This window comes from Trichechus manatus, unplaced genomic scaffold (genome assembly GCF_000243295.1).
Source record: "Trichechus manatus latirostris isolate Lorelei unplaced genomic scaffold, TriManLat1.0 scaffold00002, whole genome shotgun sequence".
Lineage (NCBI taxonomy): Eukaryota > Metazoa > Chordata > Mammalia > Sirenia > Trichechidae > Trichechus > Trichechus manatus.
Window position 1 is genome coordinate 17274892 of NW_004443938.1, and position 13414 is coordinate 17288305.

Here is a 13414-nt window from a genome sequence, read left to right on the forward strand (position 1 = left end):
AACATCTTGCATATATTTAGATGATCTACTCTAATAACTAGTTGCATTAAGAATTTATCTAGATAAATTAAGAAATTATCTTAAGAATTAAGGTAATATCATTTGGCACTCTTCATTGGAAATTTACCTGGAAGGATACACAGCCTTCAGACACCGAACAGTCTTTAGCTCTCCACTTCTTTCAACAGTGTCTTCACAGACCATGAGCCTAACTACATGGACAAATCTTTTTGGACAAAAATATCATATAACAAATACATCTGGGACTATATCAGTTTTTACAGCTATGGTTAATCCTTTACTTTGATCAAATATTTTCAACAAAGAAAACACTCCTGATTGATTTTTTTTCCTTTAAAAGATTCTTGGCAATAACATATTATCATTACCACCGTTTAAAATGACTGCTCCTTTTTGTAATATTTTATTGCCATATTTTCCAGAATCTTTGTGGTAATTTTTGTAACAGTCTTATCCTGCAAGCAGTATTTTTCCTTTAAAACAAACAAACAGAAAAGCTTCAAGATGATTAATGCTTATTTCAATCATTTAACATCTGTGTTTTTAAGCCTTTAGATCGTATAGCAGTATCTCTTTTCCTCCCTCATATTCCTTAGAACGGCACTATGGTAGACTCTTACTTAAGTGATACTATGTAATAACGTTATTGATGAAGGAATGATGATAGTAATGGTGATCATGATGGAGTTAGGTCACAGAGAACAGAAAAGCGTTTGTCACAGCATCCATACCACCAGCTGTTGTTTTTATTACTGTGGTCATAGTCATCTATGGCTCATGATTCACTCAGGGTACTAAGCCATTCTAATAAATAGTACCTTAACCTGGTCAGAAAATGCGAACTACTTAACCATTCGAAAGTATTTGTTGAACTTTAAATGGTACCAGTAAGTGAGCGTTTCACCTCCATGCTTTAATAGAAACAGCATCAGACCCATCTTTTCAGCAGAGAAAATAATATCCCCGAGCTTAGAACATCACAACTTGGGAACAGTTACGTATGCTCAGCTAAATACACATACTTTCTTCAATCCCCCAATACTTTTCCTATCACTTTCACGTGTCACTGAACTGTTTGTGTGTTTCGCAATCACATCCCCAGAATGTTATGTGACCTTGTAATTAACCAGCTGAACTACCCCAGGTGGGTGTTTGGGGTGACCTTTCAAATGGTACTGCCTTGTGTTAGAACTTTCTGTACAGAGAAGTAAAGCCCAATATCATCTTCTCAGGAAGATGCAATGTCACCATCCTGCTCCAAGTCAGCAAGCGGCCAGAGGTAAGGCCTTTAAAACAAACTCACCAAACCAGTAACCTCAGAAAAAGACAAATCAGTTGCTGCTCTATGGGCTGTCTTTATAGAAAAGCATAAACAAGAGGGGAGAAAAATGAGGAAGGAAAATGCCAAGGAGAAGTAATAAAAGGAAATAAAAGATTATGTTTCAGATGGCAGGCTTTTCTAGATGTTTTGGTGATTTCTCTTTAGTGCTTTTTCCTTCAGGATTCTAGCCATGAATTTGGAGTAATTAGTTATTCCTATGTTATTACTGCTAATTAAATCCATGCTGCCAATCTAATAGTTGAATTTAACTCTAATCATGATCTGCCACCCTGGTGAGCACAAAACAAAATTGGTTAAGAAAGATTCAGTGGCATTGAACTAATAAACTACCTGTCCTTAGGGAAATCCTTTCTATTCTTGGTGCCTCAGTTTCCTCATTTAGCGTAGATAATCTCTAGGGTCCCTTCTAGTTCCATCAGTTTATGGTCCTATGAATTTCTCAGGCAAAATGAAAAACATATTTTCCCTTCACAAAACAGGCCTTTAATTATGATTTTTATTATAATAACTGCAGAATGATCCTTGGTTTTTATCTCTGATATGAATCTTTGTATTGGATTACATAAAGTAAATGTTTTTTAAAATAAATTCTTTGATTCTCTTCATTTTTCCTTCTGTTGTTTGCCTTTCTCTCAGTAGATGGTGCTCTTTTCTCAGAGACGCTACTTGTCGTATTCCTCATCAAAAAGTGAAGGAAACTGGTTTTACTCTTTAACAATCATTAATTAAAGAAATCAAACAGAAAAGTAGATATAATCAATTACAAGCAATTTGCAGCACCTCGATAAGGGAAGCATAATGGGGAGAATGCTTGTTAAAAGATTAAGGAGCTTCATTGAAACCTGCAATACTTGCTGAATAAGTGAAGCAAAGGTAACTAAATATGAAAATGCCATGTTCACTACAGACATACAATCCTTAGTAGGAAGAATATCCCAAATTAGGAACCATTTTAAAGTGTTACAATATTTACCTTAAAAAAGCAAATAGATAGTATTAATTCCTTAAGAGTAATATTTTCATATTCACATTTAGGATTTGAATATACATACCAATACCAAAACAATCTATATCAATCTCAATCAATATTAAAAGCTGACACACTCTTTGCCAAACAAACCTGGAGCATCTGGATAAACAGAAGGTGGACCATAAACACTTCTTTTTAGAGTACCTGTTACAACTTCCTATGTAATAGTTTATTCTGCAGTAATAATACTGCTTTTTGTCACTTATGATTAGTTCCAACTTTTAGAGCACTGAACAACAATGAGCATATCCTGCAAGTCTCCTGGACCACCCTCCCTATTTCAGATTCCGGTTGCCACTCCCCTGGCACAACTGCAAATTGGTCTAGGCAACACACTGTCAGGTTTATTACAACAAAGCACCACATGGAGAGAAACCAGGAAACAATTCCTCTACCAAGTGTGGCCTCAGAATGCAAAGAAGAGTGAAGTAAAGGTTACTATGACGGGAGAAAAGAAGGGGCTGACAGTGGTGGGAGAGCAAAACTCTCCTAAGCCAGCAGGAGAAAGAAAGTAGCCAAGGTTCATCTCCTAAGAGAACTGAGACTGAGGGCCCACCAATTAGGGAAAAACAGCTAGAATTCCTCTCCCACTATTCTACAATTACTGGTTCCCCAGCTCCTGCAAAGGCACTGTAGGACTGTCTGCCCAAGAGCCCTCTCCGCTCAGTGTAAGCAAGAGTTGTAAGATAGAGCATTTTTGCAGGAGCAGAGCAATATGGCTTTTTACCAAAGCAACTTCTCCGTTCCTGAAATTCTGGATTCTTTATCATCGGAGTGAAAAATAGAAAAGTACATATTCTCCCCCAAACAACAACGACTGTATTCACAGTTGCTCCCAGTCTCCCCTGTTCACCTTCCCTCTCTCAACCTCCCGCCAAACACTCTGCCTTGGGGCTTAGGTAGCCTCCCTTCCCCTCTTAGTCCCCGAGGGCTCCGCTCAAGCCCTGTCGCCTTCCTTACCTGACAATGACATACATGACCAGGAAGTTTCCGAAGAGACCCACCACACACACGATGGAGTAGAGGGCCATGATGGTGATGGCTGTGATCATGGAAGGACTGCCGGTCGGAGGGCACAGGCTGTCCCTCCCGCCCAGCTCCGTTTGGTTCGGACCGCATGGGTCGGACAGGTTGCCATCTAAGTGGGACAAGTTGACCCAGGACCTAGGGCTAGGTGCTCCGGAGCAGCTTGCAGAGCGCACGAAGGGATCGGTGCAATTGCTGGCGTTCAACGGGACGGAGACGCTGTCCATGGTGCTGATGTCCGGCTGGGGACCACGTTGTGAGGTAGCCGCAATCTCCGGGACTTTTCAGGTTCCTCGCGCCTTGGCCGCTTCCTCCCGCCGCTGCCACAGCTCCTGTTATTTCTCACAGAGAGCAGCCCTGGCGGAATAAGAGGGGAGAGTCAGGCTGAAGGAGAGCTGAGCATCTGACATGATCTTCTGCCTGGAGCCCCCTCCCACCTTTGTAGTACACGGAGACACAACCCCAACCCTACATCGCTGGGGGAGGGGAGGGAGGGCTGAGAGGGATCCAGACTGGATGGGGAGGGAGGAGAGAGATGGGGTGGATTTTGCGCAAAGCGATCCAAGAAGTCGATCACCTCACTAGGCACTCCTATATGCAAACAGGTCTAAGGCGGGGCAGAGGGGGAAGGGGTCACAGAGAAGGGTTGAGGAGGGAGACAGAGTGAGAGTTTTTGGCAGCGGTGAAGAAAAAGAAAGAGGCTGACATCATTTCATTTTCCAACGCTGTTTTTTCTTTATAAGGAGCCCTGGTGGTGCAGTGATTAAAGTGCCCCACTGCTAACGGAAAGGTCCGCTATTCAAACCCACCAGCTGCTCCGCGGGAGAAAGATGTGGCAGTCTGCTCCCTTAAAGATTACAGCCTTGGAAACCCTAGGGGACAGTTCTACTCTGTCTTACAGGGTTGCTATGAGTCGGAATCCACCGGACTGCACCGGTTTTCTCTTTATAATCTGAGAGGAAAGACATTGCAGCTCTTACAACATTTACACCTCAATGCTATTCCCTCCCTACTGCCTACTGTAAACACTGTAAACACAGGGGCAAATGTTCTCCCAAGTTCTTTTCTGTGGCCCTCACTGCCTCAGCCCTGCGCACGTCTGTGGAAAAGTAATAATGTTTTTCATATCACTAAATGAGTACTTCCAATATTCAAAATCTATCTGAAACAAGCATGATCCTTTCTCTGAAAAAGGTGAGAAACAAACTTTTGTGGAGGAAACCTGTTCTCTTTACTCCTTATTTTCCCAATTTCTCCTAGAGGAGAAGCTTTCTTTGCATCTAATTTCTGTCCTGGTAGGAAAATTACTAGTTACAGTAATCAGGGGGTTGTGGCATCCAGTAAAGTTAAGTAAAACTAATGCCGATCTTCCACATCTTAAATCTGCTAGACAATTTTGTAATTATTTAATTCTCCTTTTTTACCTCCAGACTTTCTGCATGGACACGTGCTTCTGAGAAGAAGACTGTCAAAACCAAACAAAATTTATATTACTCCTTTCTGATTTCTAGCATAGAAATTCCAGGAGGTTCTACACAGAAGTCTGGTACTGCAGTGTTCCTCAAGCAAGATTCTTGAGGAACATGGATACATTTAGAATTTTATACCTTCTCTTAAGTCCACATGTAAAAATGGTGGGGGCATGGCAGGGGTTTTTGAACTCCTCTAACTTCTTGAGGGAGAGGAGAGAATCACCATTAACATCAGCCCAAGGCTGATTCCAATGAGATAGTGGTCAGATACGCCTCTTCTCTCCAACCCCTCTACCAATTCTTACACCAGCCGTCCTTCCCATGGCGCTCTCCACCTCTGTGCTGAGTTTGAGAATTCCTTGCAATGGACACACAGAACTCACAAATTATACTTAAGGTTATGGGGTTTATTGGGGTAACAGGTTACAATTCAGGATACAGTTCTTCAATCAGGATAGCCTCTTCTCAGCCCTGCCCACAAGCAGGCCTCTCTCTGGCCCTTGTGATCCATTGGCCCCTTGGGCCTCTTGAGCCATCCTGGCCTCTGCCCTGCTTGGGCAAGTGTTACAAAGCTCTTCAGCTCTGCTGACAAGTGCTGGGAGGCACCTCACTCTGCCAACAAGACTTCTGCCTAAAGTTCTCAGCTTTCTAGCTCTGTGGGTCAGTGAACCTAGCTCTGCCAAATGCTCAGAGGCACCCCACTATACTAGCAAGCCTCCTGCCTGAAGGCACACAGTTTTCTTGCTCTTTGGGCCAGGAAGCTTACTGTGCCATCTCATGCTGGTCTCTTGCTTCTGCTACTGCCAGTTCTCTGCCACCCTTGCCACCGCTTCTCACCGTTTTACACTATCTCTGGTTTTATAGCTGTCTGTCACCTGAGTCTAGGAGGTTCTCAGTGCAAGGACCCCGAGTTCAAAGGACTCACTCCACTCTTGGCTCTTTTCTGCCTCTGGGATGGTTCATTTTAAGTCTAGTGTGATGGCACAACTGACCAATCCCCTTGTTATGGTTCCAAATACCTTATTTGCATGGCCCCACCCCCACAAGGGTGCCATGTACCTTATTTGCACTATTGGCAAGCTGTCCAATCTCCCTGGTAGGTCACAAGCACCTTATCTGCAAAGTCCCACACAATCATTTGTTGAGAATTGTAAGACCATGGCTAGAAAGGTCATATAATAGTGATTCATCACATTGCATTACAAGTCTTTCTATTTTAGCAATAAATGTTTAAATAACCAGGAGTAAGCTTTCTGCTTGTTTTTTCTTTGTTTTTGATAAAGTTAACACTAGTTATGAAATAATCCCCATTTCTGTACGTATGTATATTTGTGTATGTATATGTATTCTTTAACCATAAACATTAGAAATAATCTAGAAATTTAACTGCAATCTTGGGTAGCAGGGAAAGGGGAGAGCTTAGAAGGAACATTTAATTTCAATATTATTTTTAGACATTTGTCTTGAAAATAGATAACTCATGGGTAAGCTGTACTAATCATAATCATTTTTCCAATGCTCAGTATATTTTTATCCTTTTACATTAAAGGGTATAATTTCAGCACTAAAATGTTACAAGATCTCCTAGAGACTAATAAAAATATCTTAACACATATTCTTACATGAACTAATGTATCAACTCACACTGAACCGAAATCTCTCTGCTGTTCACTTAGTCCCGTGAGGACACACAAACCCAGTCACAGCTTCCTTCACATGAAAGACAAAGGGGTACAGTGAAGTCAGGCTTGGCCCTGAAGGCAGACCTTTTGGTGAATCTTGAACTTTTCCCTCCTTAGCTGTAACAGTTTCGATATGCTAGTTTACTGACAATTTTCTCTTCAGTTAAAAAAGGGGAGAGATAATAATTCTCACCTTATATGTCTATTGGTGGGATTAAATAAGAAGTACAACCAGAATGCTCCTTAGAAGCAAAGATGGAGAGACTATGTCTCACATACTTTGGACATGTTATCAGGAGGGATCAGTCCTTGGAGAAGGACATCATGCTTGGTAAAGCAGAGGGTCAGTGAAAAAGAGGAAGACCCTCAACAAGATGGATTGACCCAGTGGCTGCAACAATGGGCTTAAGCATAACAATGATTGTGAGGATGGCGCAGGACTGGACAGTGTTTTGTTCCATTGTGTGTAGGGTCGCTATGAGTTGGAACCGACTCAATGGCACCTAACAACAACATTAAACAGCAGTTATTTAATACATTATAGCTATATTATTATACTTCATGTATTTAAAATTAACCAAGTAATATCTTTTACAAGTTAAATGTTACCTTTCTTTAGCTGTTTCTGATAAGACTAGTTTTGAGGTCCTTTCAGTCTTTTCCACTCACAATACAGTTTATATACATATAGTTATCCGGATATAGCTATCTGCTGTTAACTATATCTATACATATGTATATATACATATATATGAGTTAACTATGTAAATATAGATATAGATATAGTTATCTACTCTTAAAGTGTAGCTCCAGAGCTAAATACAATTCCCTAAGTTTGGCCTGACCTATAAAACTTGAGGAAGATTATAAACTACCTCTTTCTTCCAAAGAAGCAAAAACTCTTTTTCTTTTTAACATTGCATTTCTTTCTTGACTCTTCTTAGCTTTACTACTGATACCATTCCCTAAGCATGATTCAGGCCAGTTCAACAAATATTTATTGAAGTTCTGCTCAGGATGATATAATAGTAGCTGGAGTTTAAAAGATGGATACAATTGCTTGTAACCACAGGAGTTTACTTCTTGTATCTGATGATTCATATTTTTGTCTGCTCTTATTAATTTATAGTTGTTTTGAAGGGGATTTGAATACAACACGGCACATTTTTATTTTTAAATTGCATCTTGTTATATCTAGTTCACAATTCAAATATACCAAAATCATTTAGAATGGTGATTCTGCTGTCTTTTGTATGTATGCTCCCTGCTTTATTTACTCTATTTACTCTCCCAGGTTTATAGACTCTGTAATAAGATCCCTGGGGGTAGTCACCCTTATAACACAGTACCTAGTACAGAGTAGAGTCACATTTTCTCTCTCTTTATATATTGACTATATATGTATGTGGTAATGAATCACCTTACCAAAATGAAAACAAAATAAAAATAAAGCAATTTGGTCTTTATTCTTCGTTCCCGAGAGAAGATAACTCTTGGAAATTTCCGAATAATTGAGGTGCCTTTATAATCTAATACCTCCACACCACACTTGAGAATTTGTGCAAATGAGTGAGGACTGGTAAGACCAGAAAGACTTTCTAGGAGCCTAATATCAATTAACCTCAGAAGGCATGATTTAATTTATTGTGCATATGAAATGAGACCTCAGTCATGACTACATAATGAAGCTAATAAAGGCTCTGAACACAGAGGCTCCAAGAGCTTCTTGGTTGGTGAAGGGAGGCTGATGTGCCCTCTTTGGGATATGGAAGCTTTGTGTTGGGAACCCTCCCAGACCTCGCCCATGCATCTCTTCCTTATGATGATCACAGTTTGTATCCTTTTCTATAATAAATCTGTAACTGTAAGTATAGTACTTTCTGTGAGTTCTATGAGTTGTTCTAGTGAATTATCGAACCCAAAGAAGTAGTGGGAGGCAGCTGGTGAAAGTTAGAGAGCCTAAGGGAGGCCCCTGAGCTTGCAGCAGGCATCTTGAAGGGGTAGTGCAAAAACCTCAAATTTGTGGCCAGCAGATCGGAAGAAAGGGTATTGTGTGGACTTTTGAATTTATGGCTGTCATTTGCCTATTTGAAAGTCTGAAGGACAGTGACCTTTCAATTCATGAGCTCTGATCTAGCTCTGGGCGGCTAAGGGCAGAGAGAGAGAGAGACAGAGACAGAGAGTGCCACATGGGTGGCTAGTGTCAGAGATGATTGAGAAGTGGAAAAGTGGAATTTGATTAATCTTCACGTTTTAGGGATTGGATTTATGTTGATTCTCATCCATAAAATGTGTGTATGTACCTACATAATATTTAAACTTAATTGAAAAAGTGATGAACATAAATCTCATGATATCCTCTAAAATAATCTGGATAATTCTAAATGACACAGCTTGAAAAAAAGCACATTTACAAAACCTTTAATGATGGCACTTTACCCTTTTTAGCTCATGTTCTGTATTGACATATAGACCGACTAGGTGACTCTTCTCCTAGAATCACTGTCAAACTCAATTCTCATCCTCTTCTGGAAACATTATTTGTTTTTAACGATATTTTATAAAGATCTAATCACTCTCTAGAATAAGAATTTGAATGGAATCCTTCAACTACATATTTTCAGCTGAAGTTGGTGTTTTCCTTTTCTGTTGCTCTTTCTCATTTTTTATTAAAGGTGATTATTATCTCTCTATTTTGAACACAAGATATCCTTGACATCACTGCAGTTCTTTCCTTAAATTGTACTTACATCTGTAAATAAGTAATACAATCTCAGAATCTCCCATCCATTCATTACAAATTTTGGGAAATTGCAGACCAACTTTAATTTCTCTTTCCAATATCTTAAGACAGCCTCTAGAGAGTGAGATAAGAGTTGTTATAGAAATCGTAGATTAATACGAGTCAAGATGTAGTATAAACAAACAAACATACCAACCAGTTACCACTGAGTTAACTCATGGCGAGCCCATGTGTTGCAGGGTACACTTGTGCTCCATAGGGTTTTCAAGGCTGTGAAATTTGAGAATGAGATTGCCAGACCTTTCTTCTGAGATGCATCTGGGTGCGTTCAAACCACTTATCTTTTGGTTAATAGTTAAGCCCTTAACCATTTACTAAACCACTTGTGCCACCTGGGGACTCCCCAGATGTAGTCTAAGGACCATAAATTCCAGCCTTGGTTACATCTTAGTTGCTCTATGGTGTGTTTTCCCTTTTCTCTATAATTCCACATTTTCTACTAGAGTAGCCTCAAGTGTCTTGTAAAAGCTCAAGTCTCTTGTGAAGGGAGGTGAACTGGAAATGAATGAGTCAGTTTATTACAGGTCTTATTATTTTGTATGATATGGAATGTAGTAGCCATGTACCCTTTAATTTCCTTGAGTCTTAGTATGTTAGCTAAATAATGGAAATATCTACGTTTTGTTGCTATTTCTAGCTTAGCCTAGATTCTCTATTTGAAGAAAGAAAAAGAAAATGATTATCTATCACTCTAGATTTAACATTGGTATATCACAGAACAGTTTTCATAACAAAATTTCATCTCCAGGCAACACATTTAGTGATAGTAAGGTGGATTCTAGACAAATGTTAAAGGTCATTCCTCTTCCTTGAATTTCGAGACATATTGACTTTGGCTATTCATATAATTGCCATCATCCTACTTATTCTAATTACTTAGTTCTGATTTTTTGAGAGTGGCTGTTAATGAAACACATGATTAACAGCTATTAATGAGGAACACAGACGTAAATACTGTGAAAGAAACTATTATCGTGGTCTGAAGCTCAGAAAAAAAAAGGGAGGCCTCCAAGGTTTCATTGAAAGAACATTTTGTACATTTGTTTGCTGATATTTTCTGTTACCTAGCACCTAAATATGTACAGCTAATGAGAATGTAAATTTATTATGACACAATATTACCTTTGATCACTGGATTGTTGCATAAACATACAGTGAAATGAAATAGGTTCTCTTTATTTATGTGGCAAAAACAAAGCAAAAAGAGAAAAAAGCTCAAAACAACCTGCTAAACCTAAGAGCGAAGCATCTGGGGTAAAATGGGGGCTAGCCCTGGCTTTAAATCAGAAAACAGCTCAAAATCCAGGCTCTACTGTTTATTTCCTTGTGACTTAGTTTAATTACACACACTCCCTGACACCCAGCTTCCTCTTCTATAAAATAAAAATATGGGAATCAACTTCAAGCGGGTTTTGTAGGATTACATAAGTAAGAAAGAATTTCTCCTTTGCGTTTTGGTTTCTACATTTTCTTGTATGTGGCCTGAAAAATTAGCAAGAGGAATAACTGGAAATGTTACAGTATATCGAATAGCATATATTTGACCTCGACTCAATGGACCTAACGCTTTTAAGGGTCTGAAGGTGGTGTATATGGTTCGCAATAAATCAATTCTTTTGATTAGTTCATCTAAACAGCTAGTTTAAGTGATTTATAGGTCTAATCTTTTTCTTAAAATCTTGAGCCTCATTTCCATTTGAGTCATGCACCTCAGTATTCAGGTACAGAGTACTGCTCCGTTACTCTCCACTGTCCTTACTCTAGCACAGACTCTCATCACTTTATATTTAGACCAGCCCAAACCAACCCATTGCGGTTGAATGATTCTGACTCATAGTGACCTTACAGGACAGAGTAGGACTGCCTCATAGGGTTTCCAAGGAGCAGTTGGTGGATTCGAACTGCTGACCTTTTGGTTAGCAGCTTTAGCTTGCCGTAGCTCTTAACCACTGTGCCACCAGGGCTCCTTTTAGACGAGCAGTTGTCAGTTTTTTTGGTCTTAGGACCATTTACACATTTAAAAATTTAGTGAAGATCCAAAGAGCTTTTCTTTGTGGGGTTGCCTCTATCAAAATTTACCATATTAGAAATTAAATTTTAAAACATTTATTAATTCATTTAAAACACCAATAATAAATTCACTGCGTGCAAAAACACATAGTTTTCTAGAAAAGAAAAATCTATGTTTTCGAAAACAAGAAAATACTTGGTGAAGAGAGTGGTACTGTTTTACATTACGCAATTTTTTAAAAAATGTCTCGTTTAGAAGAAGACAGCTGGATTCTGAATTCAGTCAGACGTAACATGTTGTTTTGGTTGAAATACGTGAAGAAAATAGGACCTTACACAGATATGTGGTTAGATTAGGGAAGAGTACATTAATGGCCTTTTCAGGTAACCAGGGATATTCTTCTTTGATATTAAACCCAATCTTATCAAGTTAGGTTGTTAAAGGTTAGTTGGAATGTGGAAATTCAAACAGGTTGGTGAATTTTTTATACTTTGTTACCTTAAAATCCATTAGTTTATCTTCTACTTTGAATGAATCTGCTACTCATGCATGATTTTGTAACATACGTTGGTCATTTGGGAAATATTCATTAACTGAGTTACATTAATTTTCCTGACGCCCAAATCTTCTATTATAATATCAAATAGTCAGATTTGTTATTGTCATCACTGATTTATAAGAAATGTTTTTCGACATGGGGAAGCGGTCAAGTTCACAGTGGGAGATAGCATTTTTCCAGAATTCCAAATTTGCTTGAAAGCCCAAATTTTATCACTGGTCATAAAATACTTTGAAGGATCCTTGGTGGAGCAATGGTTAAGTGCTTGGCTGCTAACAGAAAGGTTGGTGACTCCAACTCATCTAGTGGCTCAGCGTGAGAAAGACCTAGAAATTCCCTCCCATAAAGATTCCAGCCTAGGAAACCCTATGGGGCAGTTCTACTCCGTTGCATGGGGTTGCTATGAGTTGAAATGGACTGGATGGCACCTAACAACAACAACAAGTACTTCAAATTTTCCTTAAAGTGACAGACTCACTTCTTTTGTTTTTCAGGAAAATGTGAGCCAGATATACATTTCTGAATAATCATAGTTTATCTGTCAGTCACTGGCTAGTCTGAACTGGTTATTTCAGTTCACAACTCAGTTGCACCGGGGCTTTTCCTGGGAGCACTCATCCTACTTCGGTCCACGGCAGAAGTGCTTTCTGGGTACTTTCCCTTTCATCACACAAAGTATTAAGAAGACGAGTACTCAAGGGTCAAGATTTAATAAACTAAATAGTTTTTACTGCTCCATCAGTGACATTGTAAAAGAGCAAGTGGCTTGTTTTCTTTTCTGGGAATGTGTGGCTAGGGAGGATACATTGGCTGCTTACACAGTTTGGTGTCACTGCCTTGAAGGTGCTAGCAATTTTACTCACCGTTTCTTTTGCATTAAGTCCCTTGGTGGTGCAAACAGCCACTAACCGGAAGGTGGGAAGTTTGAGTCCATCCACAGGAACCTCTGGATAAAGCCCTGGTGATCTACTTCCAAAAATCAGCCACTGAAAATCCTACGGAGCACAGTTCTACTCTGACACACATCAAGTCACCATGAGTTGGATTCGACTCCTCTGCAACTAGCAGTGATGGTCTTCTGCATCATCAGTGCAGATGTCAATACAGTGAAAAAGCTATATAACTACCAGAATTATTATGAAAATAATTTTGACCTAGTGGATCCCTTGAAATAATCTTAGAGTCCCCCAAGGATCCAGGAACCACATTTTCAACTCATTAACTTGCATTCTTCGTACTACTTTGTGCTTCTTTTCCCCTGAATCCTTCTCCCATTTTCCCCTCCTCTCTGAACTTCCATGAGCCACAGGTCACAGAGAAAGAGGTGATGGCAGCACTATTCTACCCCATAGTTCTGCTTCCAAACCACTACACATGTGCCTTGGTGGAAAAGACCCTCCTCCTTTGCTGTTAACATCATCAGGCTATTCCATTTTCATTAGAAAATGGCGCTTCATTCATGTTTTTC

At 39.5% G+C, this 13414-nt stretch overlaps 1 protein-coding gene across 3 annotated transcripts in view; it reads right to left on the minus strand.

The window, feature by feature from the left end:
* The window catches only part of OPRM1 (opioid receptor mu 1), a 212696-nt gene extending 208596 nt beyond the window's left edge, over positions 1-4100 (minus strand). For 2 of the 3 annotated variants that reach the window (XR_001121471.1, XM_004368814.2), the window contains exon 1: positions 3354-4100. Coding sequence is in view for 2 of the 3 variants with exons in the window: in XM_004368814.2 (XP_004368871.1) it covers positions 3354-3646 (293 nt within the window). In the remaining variant the exon portion in view is untranslated. The remainder of the gene's footprint in view (positions 1-3353) is intronic. The other variant, XM_023728938.1, reaches the window with a different exon arrangement.
* Positions 4101-13414: the final 9314 nt, after the last annotated feature.